The sequence below is a fragment of the Danio aesculapii genome, chromosome 4 (genome assembly GCF_903798145.1).
Source record: "Danio aesculapii chromosome 4, fDanAes4.1, whole genome shotgun sequence".
NCBI lineage: Eukaryota > Metazoa > Chordata > Actinopteri > Cypriniformes > Danionidae > Danio > Danio aesculapii.
The window spans coordinates 59,693,267-59,716,553 of record NC_079438.1 but is presented as its reverse complement, the minus strand read 5'-3'; the positions used below and the strand labels follow the sequence as shown (position 1 = coordinate 59,716,553).

Genomic DNA, 23,287 nt, shown 5'->3' with positions numbered 1-23,287 from the left:
TCAGAAGTTAGTTATAATTATTTATATTATTTGTTAAATTACCCATTAGTTGTAATTTATTAACGTCTACCCCTACCCAAAACCTAAACCTAACCATCACAGTAATGTAAAGATAGTAATTATACCGAGTATTATGTATATTATTTATTAAATACATATTCAATTGTATTTTAATAACGCCTACCCAACCCCTTACAGTAGTGTAAAAAAATGTAGAATATCCGCAAAATATTAATTATAGTTGTACAGAATCACAATGATGCTGTATGATTGATGCGAGTATCCACAGCTGTATCTCTTCTACGCTTTACCCTGTCCGTGGTCCTGAACGTCCGTGGTCACGTGACAGCCCCCCCCCCCACCCCCCCCCCCCCCTGCGCGCCCCCGTGTGCTCGTGCGCTCAGCAGATCCTCGAACCTGCACAATTGAAGCGCTTCGCCTGCATTTCCAGTCAAAAGAGTCGCCAGAAACAACCGTGAAACGCCATTTATTTTCCTCCAGCGGAGATGGAGCGGGTGGAGGCCGAGTTCTGCAGCCTGGAGAACCCGCTGGTCGGGGAAATGAAGCGCTTCTGCAGGAGCATCACTGAAGCCTGCAATGAGCTGAAGGAGGAGCTGACGCCGTACAGGAACGAGCGATTCTACAGGTGCAAACATTACACATATTAATGCTTTTATTCACTAAATCATCAGACTGTGTGTTTGTTTGTTACATGCGCAAACAAACAAACAAACGATGACGAGTCAAAATGGCGCGCGCGTGAATTTGAATGTGAGTCAGTAACGTTTCACCGGTTAAATATTAAATGGATGGTGACTGTCTGCATTGACCTAAAAGAGCAGCTGACAGCGTACAGGAGCGATATTGTGTACATGTACATATTTATTTAACATACATAACAAATAATAATGCTTTTATTCACTATATTATCAGATTGTATATTGGTTTTCACGCGCAAACAAACAATGACGACTTAAAATGGCGTGCGGGTGAGTTTAAAAGTCAAAACACCGTGGATATGAAGTCAAATGCATAAAAATATTATGTCTAAAACTGATAGCTGGAGAATTTGGTGTTTATTATTGTTTTATTTACGAAAAAGCACTTTACAGCAACAGTAAAGAGGTGTAAAGCATAAAAATATTATTTCTAGACCAGAAAGTTCAAGTATTTGGTGTTTATTAGGCTATAACATTGTTTTATTTATGCACATTACAGCTACAATAAAGAGATGTAAAGAATAAAAATATTATTTCTAAAATGGATAGTTAGAGTATTTAGTGTTTATTATCCTATAGCATTGTTTTATTTATAATGTAAGGCATTACAGCTACAGTAAAGAGGTGTATTTAAGCGTGAGTCAATACACAGGTTAAGAAGTCAGACCAGTTCTCTATTATAGATCAGTGAGTCAGACTTATTAAAAAATATTACTTGTTAAACAGATTACAGATACAGTCCTTGTTTTTTATTTATTTTATTATTAAGGGGCTGCACGGTGGCGCAGTGGGTAGCACGTTCGCCACACAGCAAGAAGGCCGCTGGTTAGAGTCCCGGCTGGGTCAGTTGGCATTTCTGTGTGGAGTTTGCAGGTTCTCCCTGTGTTGGCGTGGGTTTCCTCCGGGTGCTCCGGTTTCCCCAACAGTCCAAACACATGCGCTATAGGGGAATTGGGTAGGCTAAATTGTCCGTAGCATATGGATGTTTCCCAGAGATAGTTTGCAGCTGGAAGGGCATCTGCTGCGTAAAAACATGTGCTGGATGAGTTGGCGGTTCATTCCGCTGTGGCAGACGCTGATGAATAAAGGGACTAAGCCGAAAAGAGAATGAATTAATTTTATTATTAAGCTCAAAAACAGTCTATATAAGCATATAGATACAATAATAAATAGGCAAATTATCTTTAACAATGATTAAAAAAATACTAATAAAAACTCAGAAGCGTTGAGTCAGAAACATAAAATTATCATTTCTAAAACGGATAGTTGCAGTTTTAATGTTTATTTGGTCTATAGAAGTGTTTTATTTATGATGTAGCACATCACAGTTACAATAACTTACACAGTTGAAACACGAGCTACATTAAAGTAACACATCTATATCTATTATTTTTTTAAACAGTCAACCATTGTAATTGATATATTAAATTGTACAGATTTTGTTAATTATTAGACATGTTTTCTAGCTTTTTTAGTTCTTGTAACTGAGGTCAAAGAAGTATAAAATAATAGTTTTTATCATTAAAGCAAAAATTAAAGGAGGGAGTAATAGATATGTATGCTTTATGTGTGTGAAACTTCCCAGGAAAATGTCTCTATTTTAAAAGCATTATTTTAAGATTAAAAAAAGAATCATACATTCAAGCTCATTATTTAATTAAATCAAAAATCAATCCTAAAACCTGCTTCCAAAAGTCAGCAGAATATTATCTATATCTGTTTGTTAATTAATATACAACGCATTTAACACATGCGCACTGCGGCGGAGGTCACGTGGTTTGACAGGAGTGACGTCATTGGGCTGATGTGTGCGGATATGCGCCGCCAGCGAGCATTATTCTCTGATTTATTTCCGTCGCCGGTGGAATAAAATGAACGCGATGGAGCGGTAAGTGTGTGAATGACAATTAAATCGTAAAACACGCGCACAAACACACGCGTATGTGCTCGGGGTGGGTGTTGTGGCCTCTGTTTGTAAACGTACAGCTGTTTGAGTGAGCGGGAAGTGATTTTACACCGCTTTACACCGTGTTTACTGCGATAAATAAATAAACGAGTGTGTTTGGAGCTTGTTTTTGGTGTTTGGGACACACTGTATGTCTCGTGTTTGCTGTTGTGTCCGGTGGGTGGATAATGTGGGCGTGATCTTGTTTCGTGTGTGTGTCGGTGTGTGTGTGCGCGCACGCTTTCATATCTTTGATTGCAAAACTTAAAGAAACTCTCCTTGTTTCTAATTAAACCATTGCTTAGTTTAGAATGTAGCCTCAATTATGTGCAGCGCCATCATTATTTCCATTGAAGTTGTGTATATTTTTATAATAGTGCTTGTCGGTTATGCTAATTAACTTTCAACACTGCGCACGTGACGTCAGTGTCATATTTTGATCAATGTTTGTCGTTCATTTTCCTTCGGCTTAGTTCCTTTATTAATCAGGGGTCACCACAGCGGAATGAACCACTAACTTATCCAGCTTATGTTTTACATGGCGGATACCCTTCCAGCTGCAACCCTGTACTGGGAAACACCCATACACACTCATACACTACGGCCAATTTAGTTAATCAATTCCCCTATTATAGCGCATGTGTTTGGACTGTGGGGGAAACCCACGCCAACACGGGGAGAACATGCAAACTCCACACAGAAACTCCAACTTACCCAGCTGAGACTCGAAACAGCGATCTTGTTGCTGTGAGGCCACAGTGCTAACCACTGAACCACCATGTTGTGATGTTGTAGCTAAAATAAGTTCTATCAGAAAACATACAAACACTGCAATAATAACGTGTGTAGATGATCACAGCGCAGTGGTTTGAGTCACAGTAAATGTGTGTGACATGACAATATAGTAAATATCTGTCACTTTTATAATGTTGTAATGTAAACACAGTCTTTATCTGGTCCTGTCTGAATGATCAATTGTAAAAAGATTTGGTTTATTTAATATTATTGTTATTGGTGTCTATTTATTGTTATGAATCACTGTGTTAAGGGAATGTGTTGTATTTAAAGGGACAGTTTATTGACACACACACACACACACACACACACACACACACCAAAAAAACCTTTATGAATTTATTCTGTTGTATTCAGAAGTATGCTGAATAAAAAGCAGCCACTGATTGTGTGTGTGTGTGTGTGCATGTGTGTGCGTGCACAGGTTGGCCCCGATGCGTCTCTACACGCTCTCCAAGAGACACTTTGTGCTGGTGTTTGTGGTTTTCTTCTTCTGCTTCGGCGTCTCCACACTCATCGGTGTGTCAGGTGAGATCTACACTTCCCTGATTCCGTTTCCCTACAATAGTCTGGATGCTCCATAATAGATCACAATTCAGAGTCCAGAATCACACCCAGGGTTTTAATTTGTGTAGAGATTTCCAAGCTCATTTATAAGAGCGCCTCTCAACATTAGGGGACCAAACACAATTATTACAGTTGCTTCATCAAGCTGAAGAAAACTATCGGATAATCATTTCTTACCGGTGGGAGTTATTTTCATCCACTCTGGAGTGATTTTGAGTCTTAATTTGGCCACGACCTTCTCTGTGTTTCAGCAACTGGAATGATTTTTGCTGACAAATCTTATTTTGATGCATGATTTGGGAAAACGCTTTGAAAATGAACAAAAACCTCAACAATACACTCTGGGCAGATCGACTCCCCTTTGGTTATATTGGTGGCTGTTTTTGCCTCATTGACTTCCATTATAATCACATTTATTGATCCCAAAGCCATGACAGCATATAATCATGCATTCTTCAGGGCTCGAAATTGTGACCATTTTGGTGTCATATACGCCCGAAATTTTATCTATGCGACCTCAAAATATATTTGGGAGCATTTGTGCGGGTGCATAAAATTGTTGCCGTGCGACAGGTTTTCACAGCAAAATGTTCACCGCGTGCACAGATTTAGGAGACATTCACGCAGAACACGTCTTTGCACCTAAAAAAGGCAAACGCAGTGATCAGGAATAGTGTAAAACAGTGGACATGTCAACTTGCTGCAGTAAACAATGCTTGCCCCGCCTTCAAGCTCTTCTGATTGGCCCACTGCTCTAGAACTGAACGCGAGTGGATTGGTTAATATCAGCTGTCAATCACTCAGTCAATGCCTTCTGCCTTCAGATGACGGAGCTACATCGGAAAATGTAAAGGTCTGGATACGAGAGAATGAAAATAGCGCTGACAGATTATGTCTTGGAAACCAAATAATGGCACATTTGATTCGTGATCATGTGGTGAATGTTAATCCACCGTTTACACTTTTCTAAGAGTGGATTAAAGACTTCCAGTGAGTTAAAGTCCGCTATGACTTTCAGGTAACAGCGTTTGCCACACATTTTAATCACGAGATGTTCTGTTTAATCTTTCTATTTAGTCTTTATTTAATTTTCACATCATTTTTGATGGGTGTGTCTACATTTCGGCTGGTGCGCCTACATTTTTAAAGTTAGGAGCACCAGTGCTACCAAGCAAAAGGGTTCATTTCGAGCCCTGATTCTTGATTGTTGCTGGTTTTCCCTGTTAGGAAGAGGGACAATTGTCATTTTTACTGTTGATCATGAGTAACAGTGCAATAAAAGCTGAGTTTCTGGCTTCTGTAACCTGTGGAAAAGTGTTATCGTAAACAGTGTATTTTGAGACACCACCAAATAAACAATAGAGCATAATGTAATCCATAGACTTCTTTTATTTTGTCCACATATATATGCACAGCCCTAGAGTATACCTCATTGAGTGCCTTCAGTTGTGTGTCCAGCAGTATTTCAGTAACTCTACACCACTGAGGTGAAAGAGTGCATTATGGGGGAAAACAGGAGACACGGAGGCTGATTCTGGTCATGGAGGGCTGAAACAGACAAATCTCTCCTTTATTATGTGAGACGTGCAGCTGAGTTTGTTCTTGTTCACTGATAAACGTCTCTCCCGCAGGACCAAAGATCATAAGTGAGAATTACTATAACGGGCTGAGCGTCAGCGTCAACGGCTCCAAGGTGAGATCCTCTGCAGAGTCAGCAGCAGTCTCAAATACACTCTTAGATATTACAACATATAGTACTTTACATACATATAATTGAAGTCAGAATTATTAGCACCCCTGGATATTTTGTCCCCAATTTCTGTATAATGGAAAGAGGATTTTCTAATCATAATAGATTTAATAACTCCTCTCTAATAACTGATTTCTTTTCTCTTCGACATGATGACAGTACATAATATTAGACTAGATATCCTTTAAGATACTAGTTTTCATCTTAAAGTGACATTTAAAGGCTTAACTAGTCATTGTATAACAGTGGTTTATTCTGGAGACAATCCAAAACTAATATTGCTGAAGGAGCTAATAATATTGACCTTAAAATGCCTTTAAAACCATTAATAACTGCTTTTATTCTAGCCGAAATAAAACAAATAAGACTTTCTCCAGACAGACTACCCCCGGGGTCTTAAAAGCATTGAAAAAGTCTTAAATTTGATCATCTTAAATCATAGCCTTGAATTTAGTATACAAAGTCTTGGATTTCGTCACAAAGGTCTTATTTTATTCATTTATTTTTGCCTTTCCTAGGATTACAGATCACACCATAACAATATGAACTGTTACTAATGTAGGCTAATTAAAAAATTCATGCAGCGTAACGTTGAGTGCATCTCGCGCTACACGTCATAGCAGAAAGTGCTTCGCTGTAGCTTACTATGGCGAGGGAGGCGAGCATGAGGATTTACAATGCTCAAACTACTTAAAAACGCAGAAACTGTGCTCAATTTCACTGCATGTGTTTTCTGGACAGTGTTTCACTGACATGTACAGCAGAAACTCCTATTTCACTGCGATTGAGCGAATGAAAGTAATGAATCTCTCTCTCTCTCTCTCTCTCTCTCTCTCTCTCTCTCTCTCTCTCTCTCTCTCTCGTAATGCTGTGTGTCGCTTGTTACAGGTGTGTGTGTTTATACAGCCCCCCCCCAAATATAAACTGTGTATGCACCGAGATATCGAATTGAACCGATTGAGACCAGTGTAGGTTCACACCTTTAATTTCTACATTAGAAGCTTTGCCACCACAGCCAAGGAACATCCTATCTTATTGTGGCTCAACATCAACTCTACGCCAAACGCGTTGAGAAAAAGCCACAAGCAGAAGCTTTCAGGACTTGAGAGTCTGGGTGAAAAAATTGCACCGAAGGCAGCAGAGCTGTGAAGGCTATAGTGTTCAACACCAAGTTCAAATGTATTTGTTTATTAAAAATCGAATACGCTGTTGCCTATGTATTGAATATAACTGACAAGTTAAATAGAATGTTTTATTCAGTTCCAGAATCAGAATCAGAATCAGTTTTATTGCCAAATGTGCTTCACACACACAAGGAATATGTTTTGGCTACAGAAGCTTCCAGTGTACATAAAGTGACAAGTGACAACACAAAATAAATTAATATGAAGTCACTTGTACGTTTATACAGGTTTTACATTTTTCCCTCATACTTCTGTTGGAATGGGTACGAAATTGTCATTGAATTTCATCTGAAATGGTATTAAAAAGGTCTTAAAAAGCCTTGAATTTCATTTGGAGGATCCCGGGGGTACCCTGCCAGAAGAAACAATATTAGAGGAAATACTGTGGAAAATTTCTTGCTCTGTTAAACATCATTTGGTAAATATTTAGGGAAAAGAAATCACAGGAAGGCGAATAATTCTGACTTGAACTGTACATATAGCAATCCTTAATGTGCAATCTAACAGTAAGACGTCTGTCAATACAAATACCCAGATATTTAAAATCTGAGGCTTGAACTTGCCATCTCTCCTCATCTACGACTACACCCGGCTCCACACTATTAAAAAACATGCATAGTTTTCGATTAATGTAGTTGTACACTATTATATCTAAGGCATTCTGTCATCAGCAGTGTGTTTGTTAACTGAACCGCCACACTCTTAGCATGTAGAGTCATTTACACACAGCTAAATAAAAGTGGGACGCCTTCTGCAATACTGTCAGTGACTGGCGATCTTGAACTGCTGGTGTAAGTCTGATATGTTTGTGTGTGTTCTGTCTTCAGATTGGTCCGTTTGACCTCAGATCTCAGCCGCTGTCCAACTATAACCAGCAGCTGTGGCTCACGTGCATCATTCAGCTTCAGAACAACAGTGAGGATCACTCTAAACACACAGCTAACTGCTGCTTTATATCCTCCACACATCTAACTGTATCATCATCCAGCTTTAATCTGATATATGCAACAATAGGGCATGCAGATATTACAAATATTAATTATGACAACTTACAGTCATGGTTTCTGACCGGGTTATGTCTTGCGCAGACTTCTAGAGTTTGCTGATGATTATTGTTTCCCTCAGTATTCAGAGTTTGCATTATTATCATCTTTTCTCTGAAATCTTTGTTCCTCTCGTCTTTGTTTAATGTGTGTGTGCGTGTGTGTGTGTGTGTGTATTCAGTTGTAGATTTCAGCTGGCGGGAGTTCGGGATGAATGTGGAGCTGCAGGGTGTGATGCAGGACGCCAGTGTGATGCGCATCAGTGACAACGTGCACAACAAGAATAGAAGCCTGCGCTGCGCCGCTGTGAGTGTGTGTGTGTGCGCTTTCATTCAGGGCCTTATTAATGTGTGTGTGTGTTTTTAAATCTTTGTGTGTGTGTGTGTGTGTGTGTTGCATGTATATGTTCTTTAAGGTCTTCATGAGTGTGTGCGTGTTTGTGAGTGAGTGTGTGGGAGAGTGATTGTGTGTGCATATGCATGTGTGTTCTTTCAGGTCTTATGAGTGTGTGTGTGTGTGTGTGTGTTTGGGTGTGCATGCTTGTGTTATTTCAGATGTTCATGAGCGTGGTGTGTGCATGAGTGTGTTTGTGAGCATGTGTGTGTATTCTTTCAGGTCTTCATAAATTGTGTGTGTGTGTGTGTCCGCGCAGCATCAGCAGGCGTGTGATGAGATCATCGTCCTGCATCTGGGTTATCTGAACTACACTCAGTACAAGATCAACGTCAGCTTCAGGAATCTGCAGGACGACCTCAAGGACAACATCAAGAATGTCACTTTTGTGGTGAGTCGAATGCATGAGCCGAAACATACATGCAGAAGAACAGCACACACTCCAGCTCTGTTTTACTGAACAGTCTCTATTATCACCCGTTTATTATTGTGATGAATAATCATCCGTTTGTCTCTCTCTCTCTGTGTGTGTGTTTTGGAGCAGTTTAAGATGTACAACGCCACCTTCTCTCAGGTGGAGATCTGGTTCCGCTTTGTGTTTGTGGTGATGACCTTCATAGTTACTGTGGGTAACTCCACATCACACACACACACACACACACTCACTCTTCACCAGTGCGTCATCATGAGTGCATCACATTGACTGTTTCCATCCAAAGATTTCTGCACATTAACAGTAATATCTCATAAATCATTAGTGAATAAAGCAGCATTTCCATTCTGCTGGATCCCCTTTATTTAATCACCCTAATTAAACTAAGATAAACTAGGATCCTCTCTTGGCTTTATTTCTTAGCTAGAGTTTAGTTAAAGGATCATCTTTATAATGTTTTGCTCAAGAAATAAATCAGATTCATACTTTACCACACAGGGTAACTTGATGGGTTTCTGGAAAATGAAGTCAATGTCCACTCCAAATTCCTCCATCAGAGGAGAGCTTTTATCAACGTTTACATTTTAAATAAGTGGCAAGAGGAGTGGGATGCATTGGAAAATAATAAATTACCTGAAATCCAACCTGAAAGCTCCAAAAAAAAAAAAGTAAGGCATTTTAAGATTTGATCCAGTGATTTTTACCAGACGTCGTATTGGACATACAAGATTAACTCACGCCTTTTTAATTAAAGATGAAGACCCCACTCAATGTTTGTGCTGCACAACTCCCCTCACTGTAAAACACATTTAACTGGACTGTCCTGCTTTAAATGCTTCCAGAAATGAACTCGAAGGACATTTTAGCAAAGTGACACCAGGAAAATGTTTAGACTAAACATCTTATTGAACTTGTGTATTCATTTGTTTGTTGTTCTTAATTGTTTATTTATTATTTAAATGTTCTTGCCATGAAAATAGCCTTGGTTGCTGACATGGCAATGAATAAAAAACACACACTCAATGTCCACTCCAGTGAAGATAAGTAATAAAATACACTTTTAATAAAATAAAATACAGTGAAAAAGTAAAATAAACAAAATACAAATAACAGAACCCTTACTTTATCCTCCGCTGAGAATAAAGGGCAACCAACCTCAGTTTAGATCAATATAGATAGGTCAGAAAGCGCAAAGCTGGTCTGTATATTTCAGCTTTTTATACTTGTCATGCATAGATAAAGCTCCACTACTAGGTTCGTGTTCAGAAACAGAGCATAGGTCATTCATAGAAACGGGCATATAACCTAATTAAATCCTACGTTCAAGAGCATGCTTATCAATTGAACAATGAGTTAATCCCTCGGGCAAACAGATACATAGTCCTCAGAGTATATTACAAAACATTAATCACCATTTAAGCAGTTTAATCATCAGCATGCATGGCGTGCCTACAGATTCATGCACTGAGAGTCATGTGTGGAAGCTGAGCAGTAGGCTTGGGCGGTATCCAAATTATGATACCGTCAAACCTCCTCCCTATTTCACCTCGGTATTCAATATTACCGTCCATAATAAAAAAATGATGATGTAAGGCGCAGACAGCGTCACCAAACTGTTGGCTTATGCCTAAACCATTCAGAAACTGAATACTGTATATACGACCTCAGGTCACCTGTTTGTCTTGTTCGTAATAGAGATCTGCATGAGCAGCAGGAATGCAGACCTCTAGTTGGTATTTACCACGTCTCCCTTCTCTTTCTGTTGAAACCCGAAATACTGCCAAACTGCAGAGGTTGTGTTCTTTTACGAGACCAGGTCACTTGGTGCACAACTCGCCATCTTACCTCACCTTTCTCTCTTTCCTCCACACTGTCCTGTGATGACAATCACGCTCACGCATTTTTAGGCATTAAATTAATAATATTTAATATTTAATACTTGCCTCCTATTTAAGTGCATTGTTTTTTATGACAGAAACAGTATTGAAACTGACACCATTGCTGTTTTTAGATCCCGCGGTATACCATATTACCTATAAGCCTACTGAGCAGTGAGGTCAGCCAAAGTTCCCATTCTCTTGGCTTCATTATTAAGAGTTGTGCTTTTACGCATTGGAATATCAGAATACATTAGTGATTTTATTTTATTTTTTTTTTTTTTTTTTTTTTTTTTTGTTCAATTCAGTTCAATTCACCTTTATTTGTATAGCGCTTTTACAATGTAGATTGTGTCAAAGCAGCTTCACATAAAAGGTCACAGTAAATAGGAACAGTGTAATTCAGTTTGTAGTGTTTAAGTTCAGTTCAGTTTAGCTCAGTTCAGTGTGGTTTAATAATCACTACTGAGAGTCCAAACACTGAAGAGCAAATCCAACGATGTGCAGCTCTACAGATCCTGAACCATGCAAGCCAGTGGTGACAGCGGAGAGGGAAAAACACTTCACTAATGGCGGAAGTGAAAAATAAAAACCTTGAGAGAAACCAGGCTCAGTTGGGCACGACCATTTTAATTTCTCCACTGGCCAAACGTCTTGTGCAGAGCTGCAGTCTCAGTGGCGGAGGCTGGAAGCTGGCCTCAGCGAAGACTCGTCTGTCTCTGGAGCGTCACAGGAATCAGTCTCATGTTCTCCACTCCTCCATGACCACCACAGTAGCTGCTCAGGATACGGCCTGGTCCAGGATATGGAAACCTTGGGATCATCTCGTCGTTGGTCTTGGATTGAATCAGTGACTGCATAGTCTGAGGGCCTCGGGAAGAGTATCCCCAGGTGGAAATGGAGAATAAAGAGAATAATTAGCGGAGCTGATGTTCACAGTGTATATCAACAAGATGCAGAACCTGTGTGGGAACCCGCTAAGTGATGGACTGAGTGTATGCTTTACTCAACAGATAGGTCTTTAATCTAGTTTTGAATAGGGAGAGTGTGTCTGAGCCTCGGACGTGTCTCCATATAATTAATGTAATCAGACTTCACATTATCTAATGAGAAACAGAAGCGCATCACCACCTCAGCTCCTTCTGCGCGGTCAGTAATATAGCTGAGAGAAGTGGAGTTTGCTGCACTGTTGGGATTCTCCACTGTGGTGTTTGTTCTCTAATAAATGAGCTGTGCCTCAGAAGACCAAGGCCAAACACAATGAACACGGTGACTGCGGAGGCGTGAGATGGGAGCACAGACAGATGCTCAAGACAGTTCTGGAGGGAATAATAATAGAAGAATAATACTGAAGCACTGTGATGACAGACTGACGGAGATGTGCATAAAAATAGATGTATGGTAACATGACTATTGTGTGTGTGTGTGTGTGTACGTGCAGTGTATGTTTGCACACTCTCTGAGGAAGTTCTCCATGAGGGATTGGGGAATCGAGCAGAAGTGGATGTCCATCCTCCTGCCGCTGCTGCTGCTCTACAACGGTCAGAAGCTTTTATTTGACTATTATCCACAAGTGGACATTTATCTTTGGTTTCACCACATAATTACATGGGTCATGTAAGAAATGAGCAACACAAATACATTCAACATCACGTATATCACATTAAAAAGCAACGCGATTAACCCTAGTCAAGCTCAAATCCCTGTGTTTAAACATGGATAGACATTTTTAATTGCATGAAGTTTCCTCAAATGTCTTTTTAAAGGCAGAATTTTCCATTATAAAGTGTCCTATAATGGAAATCTGGGTATACCTTGGCATGGTGGAATAATGAGAGATCAGTGTATGCAAATGGCCATACTGTGAATAATACTGTTGTGATGTTGTGTGTGCCGCAGACCCGTTCTTCCCGCTGTCGTTCCTGGTCAACAGCTGGTTTCCGGGAACTCTGGATGCATTTTTCCAGGCTGTGTTTCTGTGTGCTCTGCTGCTGTTCTGGCTGTGTGTTTACCACGGTATCAGAGTTCAGGTGCAGATTCAGTCTCTATCCTATCACACTTGACTAATTGACCAATGTTATTAATGTGTACGGCAAAATTATCTGGAATGTGTTTACATTAAAGGTGCTGTATGTACATTTTTGGCTCTTCTAAATCATAAAGATACCATCAAATGTTTGCAGGCATTTAAGAAACATGCTAAGTGGATATATTTGTTTATCTGAAAAACAATGCTAGTGCATACCTGTCAACTTTGGGATGTTAAAATAGGGGATACATCCACCTCCACAACAACAACAACAACAAGAACAACCTCTTACACTACTACTTAAAACACTATTCTAGCACCCTGGGTTGCCAGATGGTGGAAAACAGTGTATTTAATTTCAGTCATGAAGGCTCTGTGTATGTGGACGCAGCTGAAAATGTGACCTCAGAAGATTCTGCAGATTCAGAGTTATAGAAATACACATGAGGTGGTTTTTAATTAGCAAATAATGTAAATATAATAAAGGTAAACATGAGCTGAGCAGCGTACAGTGTAAAGGTAGATCGTCAGGCATGCTCGCTCCTGTTGGTGTCGTCAATCTGGCAACCTACATTTGTGTCATGTGTTTTTCTAAGTATTTTATTAATTTTGCATTTTAAATTATGAAAATGAAATGTTTTGTTTATTGTAATTATTAAAAATTAATATAGTTTAATTTTTACAACAACATAAACATATTTACTGTCACATTTGATTATGCATTCCTGATTAATAAAAGTATCAGTGTGCGTGTGCGTGTGCGTGTGTGTGCGTGTGCGTGTGCGTGTGCGTGTGTGTGTGTGTGTGTGTGTGTGTGTGTGTGTGTGTGCACTGATTCAGAAAAACAGACAGACATAAAAACAGAGAAATGAAAGCATGAGTGTGCAAAATAACACAGTCGTCCTCCATCCAAACACACAGACGCACAAACACAAAACTCTCCAGTGTTTTGAATTTGGACTGCAATATCTTATTCAATCACTCAGTGTCACTTCTAAACCTTTAAAACATACATATAAAAACAAATGACTTAGTAAATCTGTAAAAATATCAAATCTAGAACTGTGACAGTATGTTTGTCTTGATCTCCGCAGGGCGAGAGGCGGTTTCTGACCTTTTACCTGCCCAAGCTGCTGATGGTGGGCCTGCTGTGGTTATCAGCTGTAACACTGGGAATCTGGCAGACGTAAGACTTTCTCAGTATGATCTTGCTTGTAAAGGTTTCAGTATTTTGCTGTTATTTTATCATGTGTTTAAGATCAGTAGGAGTCCTTAATGTTTTACAGTAAAGCTCATTCTGCTCACAAAGAGATCTCATTCTGCATTAAAATAGAGTCAAAACTGTCAAATGTTATTGCAGTGTGAAATAACTGTTTCTTATTGACTGTAGGTACAATTTAAGTTAATATAGTGATTTAATTACATTTTAAATTAATTAAAAATACAGTAAAAGTTGTAAAATGTCATTAACTGGCAATGTAAAGTCAGTGTTTTTGTTGACTGTAGGTAAAATGTGAATAAATACAGTGATTTAAAGCTGTATATTCAGTATCATTATTTCAGTCTACAGTTAGACCTGCCACAATATTCATTTATTGTTGTATGAAATATCACACTAAAATATATTGAGATAAATGAGATTATTGTCATTTTAGGACCGCTTTATGCCACACATTATTATATAATGCCAGGATGACAAAATAATATCATCACAATGCATGTTGCGCAATGAGCTGAAATGCTGCGAGAATTGTTTTTATGTATGGACGATATATATTGCATCACCAGAAATGATTGAGCTCATGTCCATGTGTTGTGTGATAATCCATATATTGATTATTGTGACAGGCCTAACTACAGTGATCATTCAGAAATCATGGCAGTAAATAAAGATATACTGCACTCTTTGTAAGAGGTGTGTGTGTGTGTGTGTGTGTGTTTCTGTGACGTATTTGATTTGATTTTGTTTTGTTCAGAGTGAACGAGCTGCAGGATCCTACATATCAGTATAAAGTGGACATCCAGAACTTCCAGGTCAGTTTCTCAATACTAAATAAGTAATAAAATAGTTAAAAGATTAAAAAAAGAAAGAGTTTATTTAGGGCTGCTCAATATATCGATATCACAGTGTGCGAATCTGCAATAGTCACATCGCAGCATCTGCAATGTTGAGTTACGATTATAATTACAAATTAATCCATTTGGGCATAAGAAAGGATCAAATTTGTAGCTTTAACAAAGGTTACTTGTTTTCATTTATACAATGTAGTCAATGAAGTGGATCAAAAGAGATTATTGGTTAAAATAAGAATGGTGAATAGTTTTAGGACTCTTTCACATTTTTGTGGTGGTCCACTTTAAATGTTGACCACTGTATGCAGTGTTATTTTACATTTCACTATTTTATTGCTGTGTCTCGATACTGTAAGACTATAGTAAACAGTAAAGTTCTTTTATTTCATGCATATACACTCCCGATCAATGTAAAATTGGGGATTCTTCCCACATATAGTTGTTTAAATCATCTCAGGAAATTACATTCAAATCTCAATGTATATCACAGAAATACTAAATATGGCAATGCCATTATATTGCCAATATCCTGCAGCCCTACTTTTATTACAGTTAAACATCCACTGTGCATTATAAGTAGTGGTTTATTTCAGATGTTATGAAAACTGCTGCTGTTGTGGTGAAAAGTGTAATGAAATGTGTATTTCGCATTATGATTTGCAGCACGTTTCTGATGATCTTAAAGTAAAATACATCAAAATCAAACTAGAGTCACTTTGTGTTACAGATACTAGCCTGATCATAATGAAGAAGCATGATTTACAGTGGGTATAGAAAAGAATCACCCCCCTTCAAAATAATTACATTTTGTTGCATTGTAGCCTGAAATGAAGACAGACACAGTTTTGTTTCATCTAGGTGTAATTATTCAGTACAACGTATAACATCTATGTAAAAGATATAACACCAACATGTCTGAAAACAATTAACAAGCATAAAAACAGAATCACTCAGTTGTGAAAAGGATCACCCCCCTCCTAAAAATTACTGGTTAACTCAATCAAATGTAGCTAATCACCTTCTTAACAACACACAATGCCATTTCACTTTCATTGGTGGTCAATTTGATTAGCTCAGCATAAAATAGCTTTATTGTAGCATTTCAACCTTAGGTAGTGCAACTGAAGCAAACCATCAACTATGGCTGGCAAGGCATTGTCAAAAGATCTCAGGGATAAAATAGTGGCCTGGCCAAGGGAAAGGGAAAGTCAAGGGATGGATACAAAAAAATTCAAATGCTTTATCAATGCCTAGAAGCACAGTGAAGTCCATTTTAAAAAGTGGCTGGTATTTGGTACAACACAGACCCTTCCTGGATCAGGACGTTGCTCCAAACTGGATGAAAGAGCCAGGAGAAAACTGGCCAGAGAGGCAACCAAGAGGCCTACAACAACTCTGAAGCAGTTGCAGGAATTTATGTCAAAGAGTGGTCATTGTGTGCAAGTGACAACATCAAAAATTCTCCACAAATGTGGCTTGTATCGGAGGGTTGCACGAAAAAAGCCTCTTCTCAAGAAAAACAACAAAGTCATGACCGAGCTTTGCCAAAACACACCTAGAAGATTCCGAGGCCACATGGAAAAAAGTGTTATATGGTCAGATGAGACTAAATTTGAATTATTTGGCCTCAACACCAAACGATATGTCTGGCGGAAATCCAATACAGCTCACCATCCAAATAACACCATTCCTACCATAAAACATGGCGGTGGAAATATCTTGTTATGGGGTTGTTGCTCTGCAGCAGGAGCTGGAACACTTGTCAGGATAGAAGGAAAGATGGATGGAGCAAAATACAGACAAATTCTTAAGGAAAATCTGCTGCCCTCTGCCAGAAAGTTATCATTGGGAAGAAGGTTTACCTTCCAACATGACAACGACCCGAAGCACACAGCAAAACTGACCACACAGTGGTAAAGAAGAAAAAGGTGAATGTCCTGGCATGGCCAAGTCAGAGTCCAGACTTAAACCCCATTGAATATCTGTGGAATGACTTGAAGATTGCAGTCCACAAATGGACACCATCAAATTTAACTGAACTTGGACAGTTCTGCAAAGAGGAGTGGGCTAATATTGCAAAGTCTAAATGTGCAAAGTTAGTAGAAAGGTATCCCAACAGATTAAAGGCTGTAATTAAAGCAAAAGGTTATTCAACCAAATACTGAAACAAGGGGGTGATTCTTTTTCCAACCCATTGATTTCGTTTTTTTATGTTCATTTTTTTCAGACATGTTGGTGTTATATCTTTTGGTTGGGTGTTATAAGTTGCACCAAGTAAATACAGTTAGATAAAACAAAACTGTGTCTGTCTTCATTTCAGGCTACAATGCAACAAAATGTAATTATTTTGAAGGGGGGTGATTCTTTTCTATACCCACTGTATCTTCCCTAAAACCTGCTAGTAGTAGTTTGTGTGTGTGTGTGTGTGTGTGTGTGTGTGTGTGTGTAGGGCATGAAGATCTTCTTCCTGCTGGTGGTGTGTGTGTATGTGCTGTATCTGGTGTTTCTGGTGGTCCGTGCCTGTTCAGAGCTGAAGAATATGCCATATTCAGGTAATACACAGCTGGTGCACACACACACACACACACACACACACACACACACATTTGATTATTTTATTAGAAATGACTAATACTAATTAAAGCAACACAACATCCAAATAATCCCAAAGCAGTGTGCAGATAAATAGTCAGTGAGTGTGTTACAGGTCGATATTAACACACCCAGATCAGCTCTGCACAATGAAGTAAACAAACAAATACATGAAGGAATATCTGCTAATTCAGGATAGAGGTGACATGGACTTTTCCAAACATCCAGACTGGCTATTGCAGAGCACACACACACGCACACACACACACACACACACACACACACACACACACACACGTACGTTTACCAGCTGTTTCATGTGTGTTTATTTACCTCTCAGATCTGAGGCTCAAGTTCCTGACAGCGCTGACACTGGTGGTGCTGGTGATCAGGTGAACACACACGCACAAGCACGCACATGCATGCTCACACACTCACTAACCATATATACACTATTAACACACACTGACGTTTCTACACAGACTTACTCACACACACATGGATGTGTATATACGCACACACACATAAAAGTAAACTCTCACACTCAGATTTATACACGCAAACACACACACATACACACATATATACAGACAGACACATATACACATGCACTTACACTCACTACACACAAACTCACATTTATACACAGACTTATACCCTCACACTTACACACAGACATATTTACACACACACACACACACACACACACAGACATATTTATACACATACAGGTGTGTGTGTTGATGATCAGGTGTGTGTGCTCATGTCCTCCTCCTGTCTCCTCAGTGTGCTCATCCTCTACCTGCGGTTCGGCTCCAAGGCGCTGCAAGACAACTTTGTAGCTGAACTTTCAACTCACTACCAGAACTATATCCTTTCACGGCCTCTACTGTCTCTGCATGCTGGAGATAATCAAATACAATTGAACACAACATTATTAGACCTCCTGTGAAATCTTAATTCAGTTTTAATGATTTGCCACAGGGTTCATACATGTTTACTACTAAAATTCCATGACTTTTCCAGCACATTCAGGTGAATTTTCATGACCTAATGATTAATGTGATGTCTATGTATACATGGTAAATAATAATAGAAAACAATGCATGTTTAAATGTATTATAGCATATCCTAAAACACACAACTATCTATTTAGTTAGATGTTTTTGATATCTGTTGTAGGAAAGATTTATTTAGATAATGCTCAAACATAGCGGTTCTTTCCTGCTGTGCCACCTCTGAAATTGAGACTAAGCCGAAGGAAAACGAATGAATGAATGCTTACACAGCATTCATAATGTGAGACCATGTGTTTGGCCAAAGACAGAAAGGAAGTAAAGGCAACTGACCTATATTTAAGTTTACAGATATTTGTTTAATTTCCATGATTTTTCCAAAACTTTTCCAGGTCTGGAAAATGCCATGTCAAATTTCAATGAGTTCTCCAGGTTTTCCATGACCGTATGAACCCTGTTGCCAAGTGTTTTACTGAGATCCTTTTCAACACATTTCTGAATATAATAGTTTTAATAACTCTTTAAGTATTATGTGCTGCCATCATGGTGAAGACTAAATAAATGAGTTATTACAAAAGTGCAAATTATAATTTATGTTTATTGTGAACTTTTAATTGAGTACAATCATACAGCGTTTCAGGGTACATTGGTATCACAGTATTTGAACTTAAGTGGTGTAAAAAATCCGTACATTATTGTCAGGTGAATTTACTACACAGCAGTACTCAAATTGTGTAGATTATAAAATGAAAAACAGCATAAAGAAAGAAGAAAAAGAAAAATGATAAGAAAAAGATCAAATAAATATAGTAATCAAAAATAAGCAGAAAGTAAAGCACTATTTACATCCAGGGTAAGAACACATGTCATAATAATTCCTTCCAGAATAATCTCAACTGACCATCTTCATTATACACGTGGGAATGTCACACATTGTAATATGAATAAGTATAACCGTATACATGTACAGACATTAGCATATATTTATCTATCAGAACAACATCTATTCATTTATAGCCACAAAGTCGGGTCTTCTAACTAAAATATATTCAACCCATTTCCTCCATTTCCTCAGGAATATATCCTTCTTTAAATTGACGACAAAAGGGATTTTTTTCCATTGTGTAGATCTCAATAGTTGCGTCTATCCAATTACTAAGGGTTGGTCGCTCTTGCTGTAGCCATTTGCGTGTGATTGCTTTTCTGCTGGCAGCCATGAGAGCACGCATCAGGTATTTATTATCTGGATCCACACAGCCAAAATATAACAATTTACTTTCTAGAGGTATATCTTTTTCAAATAGATGTTCAAGAGCCTCCTGTATTTCTTTCCAATATTCTTGAACATGCATACATTCCCAAAGTATATGATAATGGTTTGCTTTATTGCATCTGCAGTTACGCCAGCATTGTGGAGACTTATTTGTATATTTGGCTGTAAGTGCTGGTGTTTTAAAATATCTAATAGTGTTTATCCAACAGTTTTCTTTCCAATTTAACAAAAGTGCAAATTAATGTTAGTTAGGCAAGTGGTTTGATAACAGTGGTTTGTTCTGTAGACATAATAATAATAATAATAATAACAACAGTTTTTATAATTTTAACACATTTGTTTCGCATTATTCCCGCCGAACTGAAAGCAGGATGTATTGTATTGTGTCTTCATCTGTAGTTTATTGTCCTGAATGTTGTTCTCCACCAGCTGAGTTTCTCTCCTTCTACGGTCTGCTGAACTTCTATCTCTACACACTAGCGTTTGTTTACTCGCCCTCCAAAAACGCTCTTTACGGTGAGTGGATCTGTGCCTTACTGGAGCTCTATAGCAGAGATGCCCAAACTAGGGCTCGCGGGTCAAAGTTGGACCATGGGAGCCTTTGATTTGACCCACCATGCCATCTGAGATTAGAGGGAGAATGATGGGGAGCGTTTAGAGATTGTCATTTCATATCTAATGGAACCTTTTGTTTGTTTGTTTGTTTAAAGCTTACTGAAAGTAAATGATTCAATTAAATGGTGTAAATGAATCAGATTTAGTTTAAATGTACGTATGGTCACCTGACAGATAGAGGACAAATCAAGGCAAAGGCAGATTCTGCAGGACTAGCTGAGCTCCACTGTGTTATAGATGTGATTTTGTTTTTATTGCAATAGGTTATCATTCTAAATGTTATACTGCATTAGTTCATATGATTTAGAGTAATGCTTTCTAATAAATTAGGAAATTACCCATAGCAAATGTACTGGAATATAGTTTGGTATATTTGTCTTCAGCCCTCAGCTCTCAATATTTGGTTTTGGCCGTTTATTCTAAAAAGTTTGGCCACCCCTGCTCTAAATACTCTATATTTTTGATTACTCTAATGCATTGCTGAGAGTTTAATTCACACAGCTGCTTTATATATATATATATATATATATTTTTTTTTTTATTTATTTATTTTTTATATATACATTTTTTTATATATATTTTTTTTATAATATATATATATTTTTTATAATATATATATATTTTTAATATATATATATTTTTTATAATATATATATATATATATATATATATATATATATTTTTTAATATATATATTTTTTTTTTCTATTTTTTATAATATATATATATATTTTTTTCTATTTTTATAATATATATATATATATTTTTTCTATTTTTATAATATATATATATATATATTTTCTATTTTTATAATATATAATATATTTTTTTTCTATTTTTTATAATATATATATATATATTTTTTCTATTTTTATAATATATATATATATATTTTTTTCTATTTTTATAATATATATATATATTTTTTAATATATATATATTTTTTTTTTATTTTTATAATATATATATATATTTTTTTCTATTTTTTATAATATATATATATATATTTTTTTCTATTTTTTATAATATATATATATATATATATTTTCTATTTTTTATAATAAATATATATATTTTTTTTATATATATATATTTTTTTTAATATATATATATATATATATATTTCTATTTTTTATAATATATATATTTTTTTTTTATCAAGAATTTTTATTAAAATAAAAAAGTTTAATTCTGCATCAACTTTTTTTCTGTTTAAGCAGCTTTCATGTTTTGATGACATCATCAGCCCCGCCCCTTTCAGACATTAATTTACATATTCAGTGCAACATTACAGTGTTTGTATGTTTTAAAATCACTGATGTGAATCTATTCATCTTTCAGGTTATGCAGAAATCTCATTGAATGGACTCTTATGAGTGGTTTAATGGTCTCATATGTGTGTTTTTTTTTTAATTGATTTGTTTTTTCCAGATTCACAGCTGAAGGACAATCCTGCGTTCTCCATGCTCAATGACTCTGATGATGAAGTGATTTACGGGTATGTCTAGTTTAATCACACTCAATTGTCCTAAATGTTGAATAAAGTCGACCGGGAAACGCATTCTGGAGTTTAACCTTAATAGAGGAAACTATAATTATAAAAGAAATGATGATGTTTTATTACAAAGATTAATTGCATTTAATTTCTTAAGCAATGAAGACTACGCAGTGTTGTTTATTTACATTTGAGTTGCTAAATGATTAAATGATTGCTAAATGAATACAGCAGCACTCTCCAGATAAATATAAATACTGTATGTTATGCAGATGAATTATCCTGTGATATCATCCCAGTCAGTATTCAATAATGAAGTCTTTCCAAATTGAGCTATTCAAGTCATCTGATGAAATTATACACAGTTGATGTCTGCAATTTTTATTTTATTTAATATTTCCACAATGATGATTAACAGAGCAAAACTAAATATGGCAATGCCTCATTTTTCCACGATCGTGCAGCTCTAGCACAGACTATTATAATTAAACACAGTTGACCTGCAGTTATATAGTGTTCTTCCTGAAAAAGGTGAGGATATTTTAAACTAGTTATTATTTTCTTTACAATAAATAAACAATAATAAATTAATAAATCAGAAAATGAGTAAATAAATCAATAAATTATTATGTGTAAACTTATGTTGGGAAATCATTTTGGAAACAATTCAAATTCCACAGATGTGCTAATAACTCATCTCTACATATCACAGAAAAACAAAACATATCAGATTATTTCCAATTTGGTGCAGTCGCAGTGTTGTTCAGACGCTGACGCTGGTGTGTGTGTGTGTGTTTCTCTGCAGGAGCGATTATGAGGAAATGCCTCTTCAAAACGGACGCGCCATCAAAGCCACGGCCAAATACCAGGACGAGAGCGACAGCGACTGAATCCCGTGTCTTAAACTGAGTGTAAATATACAGGCCAGAAGTCTATTTTTAAAGCTGTGGTGTTGAATGTAACTCCTGATGTGGATCTGTCAGTAAACCACACATCTGATGGAGGAAAATCAGAACACTGTTCAGGTGAATGTGCACGTTACAGGTTATATTTCAGCTCAAAGGGAAAACAAGAACATCATATCTAGAGGAAAGATGTTATATATATATTTAGACTTTATTCTGTCACATTTACATCAGGAAATTAAAATATTTATCATTGTATTCGCATGCATTACATTTAGGAATCTAAATTATACCTTTATTTGTACAATAACAATGAATACAAGTATTAAATCTAGTTAGTTGTAGATTTCACTGCATTAATCCCAGTGCTTGAAATGAAACTCTAATGTAACGTAACGGCGCTATGAAAAAATAAGCATGCAAAAAATCATGCAGATCATTTATTTTATATAATCAATAAGGATTAAATGTAATAAATTAAATGTATTATAGAGTTATAAACTACTACATAATAAAATGTTATAAAAATATTTGAGTAATAATAATAATAATATAAATGCTTGAAATAAGCAGAGATGTATTC

The 23,287-nt window shown here is 36.9% G+C and overlaps 1 protein-coding gene across 2 annotated transcripts; it reads left to right on the top strand.

Annotated features, from left to right (window-relative positions):
- Window positions 1–398: 398 nt before the first annotated feature.
- On the top strand, window positions 399–22,902 carry LOC130223455 (transmembrane protein 181-like). Of its 2 annotated transcripts, none has more exons than XM_056456292.1 (17): window positions 399–646; window positions 3,884–3,987; window positions 5,658–5,719; window positions 7,788–7,875; window positions 8,185–8,309; window positions 8,656–8,787; window positions 8,941–9,021; window positions 12,148–12,247; window positions 12,606–12,736; window positions 13,830–13,921; window positions 14,712–14,769; window positions 17,258–17,360; window positions 17,741–17,792; window positions 18,187–18,269; window positions 20,116–20,205; window positions 21,736–21,802; window positions 22,605–22,902. In XM_056456292.1, exons 1-17 carry the CDS (start codon window positions 507–509, stop codon window positions 22,687–22,689), a joined length of 1,593 nt encoding a protein of 530 aa, XP_056312267.1. In that variant the 5' UTR covers window positions 399–506; the 3' UTR covers window positions 22,690–22,902. The 2 variants fall into 2 exon arrangements, with proteins under 2 accessions (XP_056312267.1, XP_056312268.1); XM_056456293.1 differs by lacking the exon at window positions 399–646 and adding an exon at window positions 2,498–2,607.
- The last annotated feature ends 385 nt before the right edge of the window (window positions 22,903–23,287 follow it).

Excerpts from the sequence above, each read along its gene's own strand:
- LOC130223455 (XM_056456292.1), top strand. The coding sequence starts at position 507 with ATGGAGCGGGTGGAGGCCGAGTTCTGCAGCCTGGAGAACCCGCTGGTC. Across the intron at positions 647-3,883 it reads AGGAACGAGCGATTCTACAG|GTTGGCCCCGATGCGTCTCT; the intron begins GTGCAAACATTA and ends GTGCGTGCACAG. Across the intron at positions 8,788-8,940 it reads TCAAGAATGTCACTTTTGTG|TTTAAGATGTACAACGCCAC; the intron begins GTGAGTCGAATG and ends GTTTTGGAGCAG.